At 31.8% G+C, this 22,839-nt stretch overlaps 1 protein-coding gene across 1 annotated transcript in view; it reads right to left on the bottom strand.

Annotated features, from left to right (window-relative positions):
- The window catches only part of LOC108910342, a 47,439-nt gene that overhangs the window by 19,154 nt on the left and 5,446 nt on the right, over positions 1-22,839 (bottom strand). Inside the window, exons 2-4 of the mRNA XM_018714914.1 lie at positions 10,554-10,785; positions 7,164-7,386; positions 4,550-5,539 (exon numbers count right to left, since the gene is read on the bottom strand). Of these exons, the coding sequence (XP_018570430.1) occupies positions 4,550-5,539; positions 7,164-7,386; positions 10,554-10,785 (1,445 nt within the window). The remainder of the gene's footprint in view (positions 1-4,549; positions 5,540-7,163; positions 7,387-10,553; positions 10,786-22,839) is intronic.

A 22,839-nucleotide genomic window follows, 5' to 3' on the forward strand; every position in this document is an offset into this window, starting at 1 on the left:
TCTGTGATAGAAATTACATTATTACTCACTGTTCGTGTTTTTAATCTCTATTTTAGTAATGTTACAAAAGTTTTGCAACTATAACTAATTTTTTAGATATAAAGTTTGCTGAGAAATATTGATGTTCCTTTGTTATTCTGTACAAATGCTGTTTTCTCAAGTATTACTAATTATATTATTCAAGTAAAGAAAACTTTATGTAACCCTAAATATTGCTGGGTATGGATTACAATGTTTTTATAAACCATTAAATATATTAAAAGGATTTATCAACTGTATTTTTTATTCTAATAAATATATCACAGCTTCCTAGCCTTTTTTAATTAATTTAGTTTTTTTAAAACATTACAAAAAAAAATCTGTTGTGGACAATTTATTGTTATAACAATGTACATGGGATTTGGGAAAAATGTATATGTTTGAAATCAATTTCGTTTTTATCAAGTCTTTCAAATGTATTTCTGCCTTGCTTGCCATATAAACCTATGTTAAAATGAACAACTTTCAACAACAATATCTCAAATTCTAGATTCAAAAAAATATGACGCACAGAGGGAGCACTGGGTAATACGCTATATAAATTTCAAGTACATCTGTGCATTTTTAGTAAACCCGATATACCTCCTCAGATATTTTTTTCTCTAAGCAGCGCCAAAAGCAAATACATATTTAAATTTAGCATCTTAAAAAACCCCCGTACCCCAAGTTTTATGTCAACATTCAAATCCGTTTGGAAATTATTAGTAAAAAATTGAAAAAAATAAAAAAACTAACATCTTGCATATCGAAAAGTAAGCAATTGTGGACCCACGTTTATCGAAAAATTTTTTTACTGAATTTTGTAGTTTTTACTGAATATGTAGTTATTTTACATTATATGTTCTGATAGAACCCAATTCCTTCACTTTATATAGAAATGGTTGAAAAAAAAAGGATTGACATACGTAGTTTCGATTTACATTATATATTTTGAGAACTGAACATGCCGTAAGTACGAGGACTGCCTGTATATGAGTGTTAGAATAATAAAAAAAAATTCTGATATTCCTGAAGAAAATGAGAATAATCCCAATGATAGGCCTCCGTTGTATTTCCATATCATGGAACCATGGAAGTGAAAATAGACCTCAAACAAAATATATTCCTAATACCTCAACATGTCCTTCTTTACACCAAAACTTAAAAACGGTTACCTATTCAGAGTCAATTCCAATGTCAGAAAGAAGGCTACAGCTAAAACTCTGGCGATATAAATTCTAATTAAATTATCAACAAATAAAAAAAAACAACATGGTTTAAGTCTTTTAAAATTGTTTTCATCATTTCTCAAGAATTTGTACCTGTATAAAATCACAAGCAGATATATTTGAAAAAAATCCCTTCAGACAATAGGTATGTCGCAAAATTAAAATTCATGTTACATTATAAGTAAAATATGTTTCATTAACCGGATATTTGGCAACCAGACAATATCCGTTCCTTGTTCATTTCTCCATAACAGCATTTTGCATTCCAATGTTTTAAAGAGATGAGTTCAAAATATCACACAGGGCATTAATAAAAAAAATCATAACCATCATTTCAGACAAGGGAGCAATGTAAAAAATGCAGGTCTAGAGCATTAGTAAAAGGACCACTATTCACATGTGGTGCAAACTTTAATTATTATAAGTCTTTAAACAAAAGGAACAAATAAATATAGGTAATTTCATATAATGTAACAATTTAGTTGTCTATTTTAAATATAGTGGCCTTGCTACAGGCAAATTAAAAAATGTGAAATATGAGGCTACCTACCCTAAAAATTAAACAAGCAATCGATACTAGATGGAATTGGAATCGGCTAATGATAGAAAATCTCCTAGAAATAGGAAATCCCTTGTCTGTAGCTATAGCAAGTTTACACTCACAATCAGCAGATTTTACTGATGCATTATATATTCGACAAGACTTGCCTTTAGAACAAATCACAACTGAACTTTCAGGTGAAAAATACAATTGCAATGGCAACAGTAATACCACTGGACTTTAATCTAGTATAAGAAATATGAAGCCAATGCCTAAGGTTGATTCGACTCATGATTCGAGCATTTTAGGACAAATGTGTATATTAAGTTTTTTTTAGAATGATCTGAAAGATTTGCTCCAATGTTTTATTAAGGAAGGATTCTGTATTTATGGATAGAAATTAGTTGACATTGGCACAGTTAATACACAAAGTATTTTTTTGTTGTGTAAAATTGTCTTGAGAAAACGGTTAGAAGATCGTTTACAAGTTTTTTGGTGACGATACTATTTATAATGCAGGTTAAATACTTTTATTAATTTCTCTTTTTAATCCGCCTAACCTCTGTAAAATTTGGTATTATTTGAAAATGTTACCAAATCATAGACAAATCTGTTTTACTGATGTACAGAAATACGTATTTTAATATCTGATATATTAAATTCCATTCTTAGTTCATAGAATTCAAAGAAGATGAGTAAGTTACAACATATAAAATAAATAAAAGTGAGAATGGTAATAGTTATTTATATACCAAGTTAGTAAAGTGATTCTTTATTGAATAAGTCTGAGATTATGAGCCGAGCGCATGAAACAAGTGAGGTGAGTAACAGGTGAGTTCGATAAAGACAGTTTACTGGCATGGTGCAAAAAAAAACTTATTCGCCAGCCGTAAAAAGGACCCCGCACAAACCTTATGGAAAATGGCTTAACAGGAGATAGAACACATGTTTTTAAAAAGAAAAGTTCCTATAAACATATGTCGTAGAAGGTTTCGTTTCCGAGATACGGGGTGTTGAATATAATTTTTTTTTCTCGAATATTCATTATAACTTATAAACGAATGCTCAGATTTTTTTCATGTTTGGGAGATAATGCGTATTGATTAAGGGGCATAAAACAAGCCATAAAAATGTTCAAAAACTTGCACAGTGGCGGAGTGGAGGGGGGTGCTCAACCCCTTTCTTAAACAGAACTTCTACGCCAATGACTATTTTTTTAAAAAACTGTTATTTTCATTATCTACATTCAGTTTAAGAAAAATATTGTCCCTTCTTCTGTTTCGAAATTCCTGTGCGTTTCTGAGTTATTTTAATTTTTAGTGTTTGTTGTGGTTTTAAATTTTCCTTACTGCTGCTTGCGTTGCCAAAGAGAGTGACGGAGGAGCGACGAAAACAATGTCTCATATAAAGCGATGGTTCTGGCAAATGCAGATAGTTGACAATTTTGCTTGGTACATTTCCAAAACTAGGGAATCCAACTGGTTGGACTGTGCATTTACCATTTCTACAAGTTAGGAAAAATCGGTCCTGGGGAATCTATTTAGGACGCAGAGCTAAGTATCTGTTAAATAATTGTACAGATTTTACTCTTCCATCAAACTCTGAAGTGATCACAAATATTCGAGGCCTATTGATCTTTCTTTTAATTACATGAACAACCAGAATTGTTTCTTTGTGCTGTCACTTCCTTTTAAATTCAAAAGTTCTTCATTACGTAAAGCCAGCAATGCCAAACACAACACAAATATAAAATAGTTACTACATTTATATGAAATTATTTTTGAGAAGTTAGCATAAATTGCCTTCATCATCAAGTAGATTTTATCTGGTGCATTTACTAAAAATTTAAATATTTCTTATTGTGAAAGAGTTTTGGACTTTTTTGGAATATGATTTTTTCCTTTTTGTCTTAAAAAAGCCGTAAGTTTTATATATTTATTAATGTCAACATCATTTTTTGATGAAAGGGTTGCTTTCACCATGGAACAATACAACCACATTGAAGAAGGAGAATACTCTTTCGATAACTCGGAAAGATATACCACTATATTTTTTAATTCTGTGTTTCTTGTACCATTCCATGAATCATACTGACGATTGTATTTTTCGACTGATTTTTGTGGTAGAATTTTGAAACATGTTTCTAATGACTTTCCCAAATTTCAGACGGCATGCACTGAATGTCTTCTTCCATCATTTTCTATAAATAATTCTCGACAAAACTTTTACTGTTGGGGCTGTGACAGCGACAAATGATTTCTGATTGATACAGTAATGGCTATGTTGACAAATATTTGCGTCAGGTAAAATGATTGATTTTTACAGTAAAATAAAGTGTTTGTTTAGTTCCGGAAATAGTCTATATCGAAACAGTCCTTAAGAACATTCCAAGATGGAATCAACCAGTCTCATATGTGACAACAGGAATATACAATATTTTAAAACAGTTTGTTAAAAAAATATTAAATTAATTAAATTAAATTTTACATAATGATATATCTCATACAGTGCAGAAAACCTAACCTCAAAAAAGTTAAGTCTAAAATATTTCTGGGACATATCCTTAAAAACTTACTTGTACCTACAATATGCAATACATTTATTTTGTCCTGTATCTCAAAAGCAAAATTCAATAGTACCATGGTTCATAGGAAGAAATTGTTTTTGTGTGTTTTATCAGCTCCTGAATTCACCATACCTTTTTTCAAAATACCTCGTATTGTTCGCTCAATGAAATGATAAATATGACAAACACACTCACCTGACTTTTCCTTAATAATCAACTCGGCATGTCCATTGCTAACATCCTTAAGTGCAGATATTTTAACTTCCTCTTCAGTACTAGAATGACCGTTCACCTTTGTCTCATCCTTCAGCTTAGGAACTGTAACACTTTTCTGCATTAAACTTTCCACACCTTTTCTTGGACTAATGATGGGCAACTGTGCCCTGAATTCTGGTCTCAAATGCCTCAGAACAGGTAGAGTGGGGCTGCTAGTGCTCTGTTTCATTGAAGGTTCCAGATCATCTTCTATCAGTTTATCAGTCATGGATTTTGAGTGTATTTCAGAGTTTAATGAGGTATTCTTATCCTCTGATTCAGAGAGACGATTTTTCTGTCGTTTCGATACAAAAAATCCCTGCGCAAGGGCTCCTGGCCCATAAAGTCGCTCAACCCTCTGTTGAATAAATGATTTTGTCTCGTTTCCATTAGAAAATTCTTGCCTAATCGATGTTTCCGAAGTGCACTTATTCTGTCCGTTAATTGAAGTGATGTTCTTACTCTCAAAACTAACACATTTACTGTGGATATTGTGATGTCCATTCTCTAGGCACCCATCGATCGTATCCTTTGCCGAAAACAAGTTTGAAGCGAAATGAGTCTCTTTACTCATAAAGCTCATGGTTTTCGTGGAGCTATAAAACTCTTGGTGGTGATGCTGCGTTAAGGTATTCTCCCCCATTTCACTTTTTGGTTTTGACCTGGTGGGTAGGGGCACGAGATTCGGAGGCGACAGCAAGTTATTCTGCACTGAGTATGTAACTTTGTTGGGTGTCAAATCAGAGTCAATTCTGTGCGGGGAAGCATCTCTGGATCTGGCAAGTCGAATCGGATCGTAATTCGTGGTAGTCGAGTAGCCGTTCACTGTGCAAGCCAAACTCAGATAAGAGGGTAAGTGCGGCTCAGGAGGGGATGGTGTCACCAGATTAGTGCTCCGAAGGGTTCCAACTGAAGATAATTCAGACCAATCTAAAACATACAATGTAATTAGTTTCACATGTAAATATACTGTGCTGTTGTTAATGTAGGATATTTAACCTTGATCAGTTCAGCCTACAAGTTACTATGACTACTAATGAATTAGATATTAGCTGATTTATTTAGCAAAGCATTAGAATTTGTTAGGCTTAAGTTACTATTAATTTAGAGTACATATTAGCTATTCGAGTTGGTATAAACTTATAATTTTATCGGTTATTTACTAAATTGTGTATACATTAACATTTCTTGTCTGCTTAAAATTCATAATAGAAAATAATGTTGCATACATTACCATATTATTAAACTTACGTAAGACCTCGACAGGTAAATGAACAGTGGCCTCTAGTCCAGAGTTGTTTCAACTTAAATGAATATTTAACTGGGTGGACTGAATACCATCTGCACCTGACAGCTGATAAACATTATCTGAGTTTGGACAGTTATAAATAAAAATGATTAAGTTTCAAAGGTTAAAATTTTATTTGTAAAACTGTCTTTTTATAAGCACCAAAAGTGCAAAAAATTAGGAATTGTAAAATAGACTATAAATATTTATCATATGCATCCCAACTTTTTTTTATTACAAAAAGGTGAAAATTTAATCTGATATTACTAACAAGTACAATTTTTTATTTATTAATATTATTGGAATTAATTTATAATTACGTAAAAATGATCAAATATCTAATTAATTATGTATGTATGGCTTATCAAAGTTCATCTTTGTTTTATATAATAATTACACTTACAATGTAGATAACCGATTTCCAACAACTCACATTTATTTAAGCTGAAATAGTGATTATACAACAATTATAACAAAATTATGTTATCTCTCTATCTATAAGTCATAATAAATATATCCTGTTATAATCATTAAAAAATTTGGTATAAAATTGTGAAATGTAATGTCTATTTATAAACTAGATAATTATTACATCATCTATAATTATTTAATGTTAAAAAATAAAAACATTTCTAGTAACAGAATACATTAATAAATAATTGTCAATATATTTTTCAATGAAAATTTTCACTTTCGCTACCAAAGAAAGCATACAAATATAAATAAGCACATTATTGTAAGCGAATAAATAGTTGACACACAAGTTATTGTAGCTGGAAGCAGCAAAAGGTATTAGTTTGCCTTCCTTAGTCATATGAGACCCAACAAAATGAGCCTATCTATGGAGAAATAAAAACCAAAATAAGGAGATTAGGATAGAACTTTTCAAGACTACATTTCTTATTTATCATTGAGATTTTGGATAGATTAGTATCAGTAAAAGAAAAGTTTTACCAAGTAGGTATTTCCATAGATTTTAAATTTTAGGTTTGTTTTTTTATTTCTAGAAATTATTTTCAAAGGTAGTTTATTAACATAATTTTCAATTTTAAAAATTAGGTAATGTTTTTTATTTTTTTCTTAATTTTTATTACTTGTCACTTTTTCATATATTTGAAGTGAAAAATATTAAATAGTGACATATGGCGATTTTAGTCTTATTTGTAACCAATGTATTTATTACAGATACAAGAAAAATAAGTCTTGAAAATTAACCAAACAGCTCTTTGGTGAAAAGAAAAACACCAGTCATCGCAAACACGCTACCTGACACGTCGCAGACGGACGCCTCTACGTCCAGGGAGCAAGTCCCGATGGAGTCCACTGAGCGCTCCATCACAGTCGGCGTCGCGACGTCGACGTAACCGTCATGGGAAAAACAGTTGGACGGTGTCAAGCTGGTTTGGGGATTTACCCTATTCTCGGAGCATTTCGTCAAAAACTTGGTTCTGTCACAGTCGGAGAGTGAGGTAACGTTGACAATGGGCACCTACCTCAAGCAGTGGGCGATAAAAATCGGAACACATCGTAGTCAATCCCCGCAAAATTATTGGGTGTGTTCACTTCTTAAGAGATAATTTGAAACGTTGAGAAAAAAATAACTTTTTGAAAGCTAATTCAGAAACGTTTTAACATTTTCTTGAAAACTATTTTTTTAAGCCTATTACTAAATATATAACTTTTGTTATTCTACTTAAAAATATATTGGTGGTAATTAGTTCTAATTGGTTGCAGTGTCGCCAAACTTCCACGAGATTGGGGGGGGGCTTTGGCAGCAAAATCTGGTAAAATTAAACCAAAAAGTGTGTAGGTTTTGAAATTTTGACCTTTTTTTAGAATGGAATCAAAAAGTGTTTAGAAGTCGCTGATCGCTTGACTTTTTTTTAGCTTGTAGCCCCGGGCCTCACCATAGGTTAATTCGGCCCTGAATATTTCAGCAATTCCAAATAAAATGTTAATACGTTTCCTTTTTTCAATTTTGATAGAATTTTTAAAATTTGAGTATTTAAGTAAACAAAATGATTTTTTTCTACATAACCCATACGTATTTTGGTAGTTTTAAATTTAGCAGTTTTCTAGAATTTAATTCAAAGAATATCATATTCCGTAGACACAACCAGGTTTTGCAGGAATTGTAACCTACTTAACTACTTCCGTATCCGCACGTTATACAGAGCGACCCAAAAAAAAGAAAGAGGGTATACGTTTAGCTAACAGCATATATGTACATATTTCAAGTTGAAAAATGGCATTGTTTTGAGAGATCAATTCTAAATTGTAGATAATAATTATTGATGTAATGAACTGCAAAAAGAAATCGAAATTCAAAAATTTGGAAAACTGTAAAAAAACAAATAAGGTTATATCTTCTTGGTACACCATATACAACGAGGTCGTTATCACTGCTATACTGAAAATGACGCCACAAATTAACAAATGATTATGCAAACAGCAGCACTGATAACATTTTTCTGTCGTTATTTATACACGGTGGTCCTAAATTGTCTCCCGATATTTTCAGGGCGTATAGAACATAATAAAATAACCTTTTTCCGAAAATGGATAATAAGACAGATATACCCCTTTCAGGATATATAAAGTATATTTTCCCTAAGTTCCCCCTGACTTTTCCCAATGTATCAAAATGTTTCCATGACCGTAAGAATGAATTTCTCTCTAAAATTAATTTTGCGACAAAAGCAACAGGTTGGATGTCCATTTCCTCATACATCATTCCCTATTTTACTTTTACATCTTTATATGTAAGTATAAATTTCCCCTGAATCAAATCAAACTCCTTAATTTTTCCGGGTCATGCAAAAATCCATGATTTTTTCCGATTTTCCAGGTTTGTAGAGATCTGCCTTTAAACGTGGACAGTAGATATTAAGAATATATTTAAGCAAATTTTAATATTTTTAGCGATAACATAACTCCAGCAGTTGGTTTACAATATGTGTTCAAAACTGAGAGCATATGCAATCGCGTTCTGTAATATTTTAATTAGAAATTATACCATAAAGACAATAATTTGTAAATTTTATATGTAAATCTGAATTTCTCGAAAACGAATTGATTTTTGCTATTTACTCAAGAGTTGGTACCATTTTCCCAAACAATCTGGACATCAAGATTTAAAAAATAAATAAATATGGGTGTAAATAAAAAAAGGTCTAAAATAGTAACAGCCACCCACTAAAACTGCCTTCTACGCAAGACGTGGGATTTGCGTAAATTAATATTCAGATCAAAATTTCATAGAATATTTAGAAGAAGTTTATCTTCCTTGTTGTCATCCATTACGATAAAAAAAATTATACAGGGTGTAATTAAAGTGTTTGGCCAAACTTTAATAGCAAATAGTTATGTCACAAATTAACAAAAATGTTCCTATGTTCCAAAAATGCTTTGAATTCGAGACACAAAATGATTGTTTTTCAAACTGGGTGTACGGCATTAGTTTTTGATTGTTCACAAACATATGAGCATACCATAGTTGTTTCATACAGGGTCGGAAAGTACCGATGGTCCATCTGCCGTTACGTGAGAGCGATAAAGTAAGTCATAGAAATCCGTGCGATAGAAAAAGATGGCTATAATGAAGGCGTCTAGTAGTCACCGCCCATTTGGCCCTTCCACAAATAAGAAGTGGATCTTATTTGTGGAAGGGCGAAACGGGCGGTGACTATGAGACGCCTTCATTATAGCCATCCTTCTCTATCACATGGATTTCTATGTCTTACTTTATCGCTCTCACGTAACGGCAGATGGACCATCGGTACTTTCCGAACCTGTATATGGCGTGGACTAAGTAATTTTTGCTTCCAAAATTTTGTAAACTGTAAGTCACTATTACGATATTATTATAAAGCACTAAAGGCTTTACAAAAAATGTGTTCATGTCGCCAGAATGCACCGATTTCGAGGTAAATGATAAACTAAATGTATAGAAAATTATTCATAATAGATCATGACAGTAAATTATTTTTGAAATAATGATAATAATTCAAGTAATCGCGTTTTCCATAAATGAAAAAAAATATTTGTGGTTTTCTTAAACTATTTATTGCAACTTGAATAATAAATCAGATCTTCTATTATTTTTGGACCCTATAGTATCTTCAAAACGAAGCATTTACAAACATGTTTATATTTTTTTATTAAAGGGTGACGTAGGATCCACCATCAAAGTTTAGCCTTGCAATTTAGTTACGCTATGTATAAATAATTCTACGTATGTACTGTCCGTCCTGACAATATCCAGGGACAATTTAGGATCATTTTATCTTTCTGCTTACAATATACAGAGTCTTCATAAATATTTACAAGCCGAGCTTAGGCAACACAACAATTCACGGTTGGTACCTAAATTTTGGCGTCAGCAATATTAATGATTCGTTTATAATGAACAGTAACAAACCGTTACGCCTACGCTCGAGATAATGCAAAGTCATTGGTTCACCAATCACGGCCGATGAAATAGAATATTGTTGCATCGAAATTTATTTGCCAACGTCAAGGAAATAAAATTACCGTTGAAAACAAAATTACTGGTCACGTGGTTTGTAATCATTTATGAAGGCTCTGTGCGTCGCCAAACGCACTGCCCTCTTTCCCTGAGCCTTCGGTATATCTATGAACTGTCATGCCGCTGACCTGACAGTAGTGGCGGCCTTCCCTCTTTCTAGAAGAATTTCTCCTTACGACGCCGCGCCTGCTGGAGGAAAGGGAGTTGCGGCGCACCTGGGGGCCGTCTACGAGAGCAGGGAAGGAATGGTGGTTGTGGGAGGTTAGGGCGAGGGAGCAGGGGCGGCGCGTCGGCGCGGGCGACGTCGGTATCCTGGTGACGCCCAGAAGTAGCACAGTGGAGCGGTCTTCGGGGAGGTCACTGCACCCAACACAGAGACAGGCATCACAGTTAGTTTGCGAGATATATCGCAACGTCACGCAGCACACGCTGACGATTGCACGCAACGAGTGTACGCTGGTAAAGACAGTTACGGGTGGGGTTTTACATTTTTTTTGTTTTCGTCGCACGTAATCATTAATTAATTTTCAAGACGCGATGTAAATGTCGGAAAAATAGATAGTGAATTATAATTGAAAGTACCTATACAGGGTGATTCGATTTTTATTGAACAAACTTTAGCAACATGTGGATTATTAAAAAATAAGAGTTGAGAATCAAATAATAGTCATCCCAAAAAAAATATTACTATTCCTTTAATCCTGTTTTTTGAAAAAAAAAAATATAGCTATGCGTTTAAACTCGAGGAATGATTCTACACGTTAATGTCAAAAACTTAATGTAACTGTAAACAATGAACATAGCTCCTAAAATGTGTCATGAGGGAGTACTTGGTACACAAATTACTGTGAATAAAAGCTTTTTTATCAAGTTATTTTCAATTTCAATTCCCGGAAAAAGCTTTTCACATGACATGGTATAGACATAGAGTATAGGTACTGACAGTAGTGTCATTGATTAAATTGGGTTGAACAAATGATTTTTAACCTAACTACATAAAAATATATTTTTTTATGAACCGAGATAATTTAAGAGATTATAAATTAAATTAACACTGCGGAAGAATTGAGTCATGTTGACGCCGAGGCAATTCAAGGGATAGGTATACGCTTCGCCTGTGATGGTGTGATGCATTCTAGATTCGGCGAGCTCAGTTGTGCATTGAACATGAAGAAGATAACTTCGAACAGTTTGTTGTTATGAGACTTCTCTTCACTTACTTTGCAATGTATTTTTTTAATTTAATGTCAATTTATTTTACAATTTATTTACGGATTATCTCCGTTAATAAGAAACGTAAACCGCATTTTTTTTTGAAGATCACGTTTGTTTGATCACAATTTAATCAATGACAGTACCTACACGATATCTTTTGAAGCGCTTTTTCTGGAAAATATTAGTGTGGTCAATTTTCAAAAAAAAACCTTTTTAATAATCTACTTCTCCCTCCCTGTTTGATCAATAAAAATTAGGCACTATGCAGGGTGACTTTCAAAATTGAGACAGGAAATAGAAAATCTCATTTTAAATAAAAATAGCATCTGTACCAATTTTGTAAAAAATTTGGCAATAGAAGTTTTCATGCATTAAAAACATATTCGAAAATAAAAAATGCCATGAATTATTTTAAAATTTTATCGATGCAGTATATCAATTAAGGCTGACGCTTTATAGACAAGAAATCGCATTTTTAATAAGACAATAATAGAACAAATAGATCCATGCTATGACGAACCGTAAGGCTAAACTATAGTAAGATCGTATTGGATGCAAAGTAGAGCAAAAAACTGTCGGTCTTTTATCAAGGGAAAATCGTATCATTTTTAGGAGGCGTAAGATGAACCAATTCAAATTTAAAATGAAATTGAATGTAAAATCTGAAACACCGCTGAATGCGCACTGTGTTCTGGTAATAACTGTAGTCGCCCAGGTGCATCGAGTGTACGAAGTTGTCGGTTATACGTCAGATACTAACCTGGCGAGCTTGGTCGTAAATCAGAGACCGACTCCAAAAAACAAGTAAACAACAGTGGCGCGTACAGAAGTAAAATGTAGTACATATGTGGAATTTAAAAAACAAATTGGATTTATAATAAATTACATTTAAAATAAATAGTTTATGAGAATAAATGATTTTTTGTAGGAACAAGGGTGCCAGACGTGAACTGATCCCTTCGTTCCTTCATAATGTATAAAGAAATTATTCAATTTCTAAACAACTTAAAAGCGTATTGCACTGGATCCCTTGACAGGCAATGATTTATTACTTTGCATCGAATTTGATCCTACTATAGAGCGATTCCTTTAATTTCTCGCATTGAAACATCACGGAGAACATGTAAATATCAGAAAATATATCTTTCCTGATTTACCCAGCAAATTTGTAAACATACTCAATAATTGGGATTAATGCATGTGTCAATAGTTTCCTAAAAGTATTCTGCGGCGTGTGATTATGTTTATAGCACCGTACGCGATTTTCCTTATGTTCAAAAGACGTGAAAAATTCAGGAAACGTAAGATAAAGATACGAGGTAAAAATATGCTTTTTTTCATTATTTTTAATGTATTGTCAATTGTCTTATACCATGAAGAAACTTTATACAACATTGTACCAATGAAAAGATATGTTTTTAACTTGTTCAGTTTTTCTAAAGTCTTGGACAAAAAATTGCGCATATAAACGCCCCGTCTAAAATAAGAAAACATGTTAAGAACATTGCCGTTAAAATCTATTCCCTTCGAGATAGACTTCCAACTTTATTGACTCCTGTGTTTTAATAGACCTTTAACAAAATATTAGAGAGTTCTAGATCCACTTTCCTTACAATTTCTTTTCAAATTTTAACTGATATAATGCATATTTAAAATTTGAAAGCAATCCATGATAGTATTGAATGTTGGAATCCAATTTATTAGAGCTTATAATTTTATTTCGAATTTTCTAGGAAACGGTGAATATTATCGATATCTATTATTGTACAGTACAAAAATACTGTCTTTTAATTATTACTATATATTCTACCTGTTCCTCTTTTCATTTGGATATGGTTTATTATATCATTTTACAGTTATACAAAAAAGCCACTTTTTTCTTTAAATATTATTTCCTATCTTCTGTTTCAGTTTGACTATATGTTTTAGAATCACCCTGTAGATGACCAACTGCAAAGAAATCTGAAAATTAATATGCATAGATTTCCGGTCATAAGCATTTTAACGAACATATTTTCAATTTTTTCCATCTTCAATTCATACAGCAGTCATGCCATCCAATTATTTTAATCGGAACAGGCTGTACGTCATGAGTACATTCTTGGAAACAACACACAATGTTTACTTGAAAATATCTAGCACTGAGGTACTATCTATTTGATAATTTACAAAAAAAAAAGACAAGCCAGGATTTATAAACATTTTAATAATATTTTTGATATATGTGCAGCTTATTTTTGATATGGCGTGAGATCATCAGACGTTTTGTCTTTTTATAATCAATGTAATTACTAAAATAATACAACACATGTTTAATAAAATAACAAGAAACGATACCGAAAGTAAAATATTTTAATTCAAATGCTCCTGAATGAAAACCTTGGTCTAATTTTCCTATTCACACAGGAATTAGGCTTTCGTAGGTGATCCAAGCCATACGGTCACTACAATTATAGCTCGTTTAATATTAACAAATTATTTTTCTGCCACTTTCGGTTTAATCCAAATCGAAATTCAAACAAGACCCTCTATATTTTTCCGTTGATTTTAATTCAATACCGATTACATTTTAAACACTACTATGTAGTTCTAGGTCAATTCCTAAAGAGTCGAAATTATATTTATTAACTTATTATTAATATTTTAGTTAACATTGTTAACATTTACATGTTTTATGTAAAATAAAGGTATGGATAAAAAAACATTTTTTTTCCATAATGAAATAAATTTTAAACAAAGTAGTATAGAAGTGTGTAAAAGTTAATTTTAAATTGATGAATTTATTTAACGAAATTAGTCCATTTACTCATAACCAATATGCTGTTGCTAACACTAATCAAACAGAACGACTTGATGGCTTGGATCACCTGGTACACTTCTAATGCATCGTGTAGGCTTTGAAAATTAAAAAAATATATAATAATTACAATATATGTACATTCAAATGCATCTTAAAATATTTTTTATAAACAGCAAAAAATTATAAATTTAGCTTAAAAAAATCTTTCCGAATACTGAGCGGAATAGTTTTTTTTTTTAATATTGTACAGACATTTTCTTCTTTTGGAAAGGCATCAAGCAAAAAAAGCTTGATAATGATCATTTGAAATCTTCAGTTAATCTCTCCTCCCCACCAGTAACGGTCGTTACCAGTGAAAAAGTGATTCAACCGTGTAAAAATCTAAAATATAACAGCCAGTGCATGGACCTTTACAGCTACAAGCCGGTGAAAAAAGCAACTAGCGGTGGATGGGCACCAGCGAAGAGAAAAAAAAATTAAAAAAATAAGTGCGTGCAAAAAGTGTAATTACAGAATTGTAAAGCATAACCACCAAGTTGCGTTGTGTTGTAATAATATGTACATTGTTCTAATTCCCCGCGATTACGTTCCGTACACAGTCTAAACATTTATCGGAATTAAATTATTTCATTAGGTAATTGTGCAACTTGTGTGAAAATTAAAATGCAACATTTAAAAAATTGCTAAAAGTTAGTTTTCAGCATTGAAATACCATTTGATTTAGTGATTTAGATATCAACGTTGCCCATCCCGAATATTTGTAAATATATACATAGTTTTGTATTAGATTACTTACAAGTTGCCATTCACCGAACAAAACTTTAGTAAAATTCTTAATCTTACAGTTTCGCTACAAAATGTTCATCCCCTCTTCTCTACTAACACATTTGTCTACAGCTTCGCTTATACAGAAGATCTACAAATTTCATTCACATTTTTATTCGTTTGCTAGATATCTTTAGCATACGGAAAATTTGTTAGTTTACTATTTATTTTACATATTTTATTTATAAAGGCTAGTGTTACATACACGTAAGTGTTTACACGCGTCCAAAAAAAAAAAGAAAGTGGTAAATAACAATACACATAATGATATCAATTAACTAACTGTTACTAGAGAAAGAACGTCACGTAGCATACATAACAAACCAAAGCGAATTAGTTTTTAATTGTAAAAAAAAACAATTTCTTTGAAGGACGACCTTACTCGTAAAAATAGTGGTATAAGTTATAAAATCCTATGGCACTTTTTCAAAAACATAACTATATTTTTTTGGAGCTGTTTTGCTACAATCTTTTTTTTAGCCTAAACGATTTCTTTTAAATTTGATATATTCATCTACTCGTAATGTTTTGTAACAGTTACTTGTGACTATACGTTTTTCATTAAAATATCGGTAATTTATTATTGTTTAATTTCACAATTTTTATAAATTAATCAAGAATAATTTGGCAGATTTAATGCTTAAAATAGTATTAATATATTTTTTATGTTCACATTATGTTTCATTTTACTGCAAAATAGACTATGCGATAAGGAAAATAAGTGAACATCGATTTAATAAAATAAAAAATGAAGTTTCCTATTTAATATTTCAAAGTTACTCTCCTCCCCACCTACAAGAGGAACTAATTTTAACACTAACGTATTTCCCCCGCGGAATGATTCAATTTTGATTATTGACATTTTTTTCGTAGGGTGCTTATTTCTCGAGATAATTGAATGTTTCAGGTTAAACAAACACCCATTATATGCAAGAAACCATTAACACATTTTGTGATGTGTTTTAAATAAATATATTGGAAAAAAATCGCAATTATTAATCATACGAGTCTCTGGAAATAACATATTCGTCCTTGATGAGCATCTAATGACGTTCTAATAATTATAGAGAATAAACTCACATAACCTACAAAACACTGTAAAAAATGTCTTATTTTTAGATTTTTAGTGACTTATATCACATAATGCTCTTCTCTTACTTTATTTAATTATTCCAATACTCTAGTAGCACAGTAAAAATATGTTGCCCAAGTTTTTCAAACTTGGCATCAAGATTGCCTTGGAATAAAAATGTAACGTCAAACCAAGAGAAAACCGGACGTAGGTAGCAAAAAATATCATTACTTTTACCATTTACAACAAAACTAATAAGTAATAAGTAAATTCGAAACACAAATTCTTTTGGAAAACTATATTTCTGCTAAAGAAAACAGTTTTAGACAATTAGCCTGAATTAAAATAGTTCTCGGTACAATACCTCCATATAAAAACTATTATTATTGTCTACAACGAGCGAGACGAATACTGTATATTTAATTAGTAACCAGTTCACATCTGAAAGTACACTTAATAGTAGGTCAGGTTATCAATGGTCAATTTATTTATTAAACAAGTGGCCATTTATTTAAAACATGTAGACATTCCAAGAAAGTTCCAGTCAATAATTACGAGTTCTGAATGGAGTGAATTTTATTAAAAAATATATCTAGATAAGACATTGTGTATATTCAAGGACAATACATACAAGACTAACAGATACGAAGTCAGTTCAAGAAATAACCGAACTCTCTGATTTACGCGCTAATGGAGATATTTAGTGATATGCGGTTGGCAGCACTGCGTTGCGCATAACCTCCTTTGTAACCACGTTTTTGAATTGTTTATATCTCATTTAGTTTTCGTGATATTGTTATTTGGGTGCAACGTTGTGTTAGCGACAATTTTGGAAATGTGCGATTTTCTGGAACAACGATGCAACGTAAAATTTTGCGTGAAATTGGGGAAAACTTCCACGTTTCAACTTTTGAAATAAGCTCACGGAGATGCTGCTCTGGGTAGTGTTACGAATAGTTTTCACGATTTAAAAGTGGTTGTTAAGTCAATTGAATACGACTCTCGACCAGGAAGCCCTTCGACTTCAAGTGATGACTCTCACGTTCAGAAAATCAAAGAACTGGTGCGTACAGTACAAATCGCCAATTGACTCTCAGAGAAATTGCAGAAGTTAGCATCGCAACTGGGTCATGTCATAAAATTTTGACTGAAAAATTGAACACGAATTGAGTGCAGTAAAATTTGTTCCTCGTTTGATGACCAAACAAAAGGTAGAAAATCGTGTGGACGTTTATCGGCATCTCCTTGCGCAATCCAGTGACGATGAAACATTCATTCAAAGGACCATATCGACGCTTTAGTACGAAAACATGCTATCTCAGATTTCGATTGGAAAACATGCTATCTCAAATTAAGCTTGGAAAACATGGTAGCTCAGATCTTTAAGTAAAAAGATGCTATCTCAGTGTGACTAAAAATTTAAGTTGGCACATTGAATGATTGAAACCGTGCATTTAATAATAAACTTATATATTTTTCAAAAAGTAAGGAATATTTATGTTCAGGTACACTGTTTATTTTATTTTTTTTTATTCAACATTTTTCAATTAATTTTGTTAAGTTACTGTTATAAACAACAAAATTGTTAATTAAAAAAATAGAATAATATGCAGTATGCTGCAACACTACATTACTCGACGTTTTTTGAAATAACAAATTATAAAAAAAATAGTGTATACCTTAATATATAAAAATGTTTTGTTATTACTAAAAATTATTCGATTTCTTCATACAAGTTTGCTTTGATATCAAGATTAATAGCGTACTCATATCTGATTTATAGTCGCTACTTTTGATACACTTATTTTTCTTTTTCACAAAATCTGGGATGCACAATTTATTCTGAAAATAGTTCTGAATGCCTAAGGAGATTGCAATAAAAAGAATTATATAGTGGACCAGGCTAGGCCCTAAACTCCGGGTCCGAATCGTTCTTACTGCACCTCAATAAAAACAAGGTAGCCGCGTCCTTGCATAGACTTTGGAAATGACACTTTTATTACAGGTACTTTATGACCTGCTGATGATAAACATGTGTGCAAATCATATGCGCCCGTCGCAACGATATATGTATACATACCATTCAACTTTATACATTTTATTTATATTATGGTTATTATGTTAACTCTATTAACAAAAGTAAGAGTAGTGATTATAAATCAGGTAAAAGTCCGCTATTTTTATATCAAAGCAAACTTGTATGAAAAAATCGAATAATTTTTAGTAATAACAAAATTTTTATACATATATAAAGGATTAACACCATTTTTTTTTATAATTTGATATTTCAAAAAACGTCGAGTAATGTACGTGCTGCAGCATACTATTCATATTATATTATTTTATTTTTTTTAATTAACAATTTTGTCGTTTATAACAGTAACTTAACAAAATTAATTGAAAAATGTTGAATTAAAAAAAAGAAAATAAACAGTGTACCTGAACATAAACATTCCTTACTTGAAAAATATATTATATAAGTTTATTATAAATGAACGGTTTCAATCATTCAATGTACGAAACTTAAATTTCTAGTCACACTGAGATAGCATATTTTTACTTAAACATCTGAGTTAGCATGTTCTCCAAGCTTAATTTGAGATAGCATGTTTTCCAACTGAAATTTGAGATAGCATGTTTTCCAAATGAAATTTGAGATAGCATGTTTTCCAACCGAAATCTGAGATAGCACGTTTTCGTACTAAAGCGTCGATACGAGGAGACGAAAACTGGGTTTATGGCTACGGCATTGAGACAAAAGTTCAATCATCACAATGGATTGGCAAAGGGTCTCCACGTCTCAAGAAAGCACGTCAGTCTCGATCCAATATTGAAGTGATGCTCACTGATTTTTCGACTTTAATGGAATTGTGCATTTTGAATTCTTGCCTCAAGGGGAAACCGTGAACAGTGTGTGGCCTTTACAACGGTTACGTGAAACTCTAGTTCTTATACCGTGATAATGCGCCCGCTCAGCTCAGCTTCGCCAATTCGTCAGTTTTGTGCCAAAAAACCAAGTTACTGAATTTCCGAAATCCAGGACTGTGTCGTGAAATGGAAACAGCTGGAAAAAGTGTGTGAATAGGGGAGGGGAGTACTTCGAGGGGACACGGATCAAGGTATAAAATTAATAATCAAGTTTAAAAGAATAAAGTTCGTTTATTTTCTGAACAGACCTCGTACATTTATGATAACGACAATAATTTTAATAAAAGTTATGTACTAATTTTACTAAAAATTATCATTTACGCTTATTTAATTTTTTAAATGGTTGTTTACGATTCATTTTTTTAAATATGTAATTGCAATTAGTGAAGTAAATTAAAGATTCTTTCAACATTAACTCTACTAACCGGGGCTGCGATACGTTCACATTCTGCCTTGAAATATATTGCTAAATATTTTACAACTTGTGAAATTTATATAATCTTTCGTAGGAATGATTTGTGAAAAATATACTCCTTAGATGCAAATGAAACAAATAACAATATACGTTGTTCTTGACGTTTGTATTGCCAAATAGAGCTACTAACAGACGTGTGGGATTTTGTTTTGAACAGGTCATTCGGTCATTGAATATTCCGGCATTCTTTGTCTAGCTACAGGTAAATGCTAGCGAAAAGACGTCCAGTGAATGCGATGCAGACAAACACTAAAGTGTAGTTTCCAATATGATATACAAATGTAATAAAATATAAATACAAAACTTTCCATCGAAAACAAGCTTTTCCATCTGTTTTTAATAGACATTTATTTTTCTGTAAATTCCGGGATTACAACAAAATTGTTCGATGTGAAGCATTTGCGCTTATATCTTCCCTTTAAATATAAAATTTATTTTATTGATTTATAAATGTCTTAGTTGCATGATGATTTCGGACCAAATTTTAACTACCAAATTTTTTATTAAACTTTATTTTATTATAACGGTGTAATTTTTATATTTTTTGATGTTACGAATTATTTAAGAGATACTTTCAATAAGATCCTTTGTACATTTAATCGTTTTTGACTAATTTTCCCGTAGTTCTAGTACCATCAATAATTAATGTAAAAAAAAATGTATCTAAAAAGTTGCACCGAATCAGTTTCTTGATCTCTTAAAATTATTTTCCATTTCAGGATATTTAAGTTTCCAATTTCACGTTTTCAAATTAAACACCCTGTAAATTATTACATTGTTAAATTTCTCGTTGAGTTAAAATTCAAACACTTCCGAAATTAAACCTAATAACAAGATGCAGGTTTGCCTATTAGTGCAAGCCTAAAATAACCTATTCGAATAGAAAAAATAATTATGAACCTCGATAGTTTAAAGTTATGACTATTTTCTTCATATTGTTATTTTAAAAGCAACACCCTATATATTATTGCATTATCGACAAAATAAATTAAAAATAAATAAAAAATGTTAAAGCTTCCTAAATTTAACCGGTTTCGAGATAATCGACATCTTATAAAAATTTTGACAGATGCATGCGTTTCGAAAATTCCTTCGTTCTGGAAGCTGTCGCTTGCTTTTCGGAACACACAAAGAGCACAAGATGCACTACCTTCCACTATCAAAATCACCTGAAGAAAATTACAAAAGTGAACAATTCTTAATATTACATTTTGAAAACTTAAAACAGACAAAACTTTTTAAATTCAAATGGAACACCCTGTATTTTTCTGCACTATACTATAGAAAGTCAAATTTTCTTTTCATCGATATATTGTAGGGGTCACAGTTTCGATTTTCTCAGATATTTGCGGTTTTCTTACATTCTCAAGAATATTACATTAAAAATATAATCAATTGTGCTTTGAAAGACACGTATCGGTACTGTCGTTCAGTATAAAAATAGAAAAATGCCAAATATTTCGCATAGAAAATCTCGCAAACACTCGTAATAGGTACCTATTCTATTTGAAATTTATTACCTTAATGATAGGGCAGGCTTCTTCATGCTTGAATTTACTGTTAAAAAACGCAACTTGTTTAGTTACAGATATTTTCGAAAATGCTTCAAACGTCAATTAAAAAAACAAAATAACATTGAAATATTCCAATATTTAACAGAGTAAGCCTCAAAATTTAAGGGGAAATTAAATATAAATTTTATTTCTGTTCTACAGGGTGTGCCGAAGTTCATGCAACAAAATTTGGTCACAGATTCTTAAGACAAATTTAGGGGACCCGTATTTTTTATTTTTGCCAAGTGGACCCCTCTTTCGGAATTACGGCCCCTTGAAGTCCGCCCCTAAGAATAATCTTTTTTTATATCTCAGAACCCTGTTGTACGATAATCACTAAATTTGGTGCACAGGGGGTTTTATGACATGTGGAATCTGATGGTACTACGTTTTTTGTCTCTTTAAACTCTTTTCGTAAAACGCAATGTTTTCGAGAAAAATGTCAAAATGTGATCGAATGCATATCGTGATTTGCCATTTTCCTCAAAAACATTGCGTTTTACGATTTACAAATATCAAGAGACAAAAAAGTTTCTAAATTCAATGGCTTTCTAGGTATACATATAATAATTAAAAAAAATCAAATTTGCGACCAAATTTTTCTGGTCCCGAGGGGGGCCCATGAAAAAGTGTCTTAAGAGGGTTTCTCGCCAAAAAACGTAGCACTGTGAGATTCCACATGTCATAAAACCCCTGTGTACCAAATTTAGTGATTCTCGTACAACATGGTTTTGAGATATAAAAAAGACTTCATAGGGGCAGATTTAAGGGGGCTCTAACTCCAAAAGAGAGGGCCAGTTGGCAAAAAGAAAAAATACGGGTCTCTCAAATTTGTCTTAAGAATCTATGACCAAATTTTGTTGCATAAATTTCGGGACGCCCTGTATATGCTGAATCTTTAATTCGAAAATATAGTCAAATAGCGCCCAGAAAAAATGAGACACCCTGTGCAATGGAAAATAATTTTAAAATATGGAGAAATTGATCTGGTACGACTTTATGTAGGACACATTTTTATTGTAGATATTACCAGATCAGCGACAGGACCCGTCCTACATGAAGTCTTAAATTTTCCCTCATTTGACTTCCCAAATTTTGTTCATATTTTTTATTTTTTAAATATCATTAGGAATATGTAAAAGTGTAGAAATCAATTGTTATGATAGATCACAATTTCTAAAATAGATATTTAAATAAATGTATGTAATTTATAAATTACGATTAACGTAAAGCTGGAAATATTTTAAAAACAAATTACTATTTGGAATACCGTACGAAGTCCCATTGATGTACCCACTGTTTAGAAGTCAAACTACTGCAGGGCAGACTGAATGAATGCAAGACCAAACTCCAAAATAACATTTACCTAAAAAACTTTTTTATAGCTACAATCCACCCCTAAGCTAACACTAACACCTAGAACAGCCGAGAGGGAGTGACGTCTGAGAGTTTGGTCACAGGCTCGGCATCCAAAAAAGCCCGATCATTGCCCCCCATGGCATATCGAGATTGACTGTTTGTTTTGTTTGTTCCAGACGATGCTAAA

The sequence above is a fragment of the Anoplophora glabripennis genome, unplaced genomic scaffold (assembly GCF_000390285.2).
Source record: "Anoplophora glabripennis isolate ALB-LARVAE unplaced genomic scaffold, Agla_2.0 scaffold459, whole genome shotgun sequence".
NCBI classification, from domain to species: Eukaryota; Metazoa; Arthropoda; class Insecta; order Coleoptera; family Cerambycidae; genus Anoplophora; species Anoplophora glabripennis.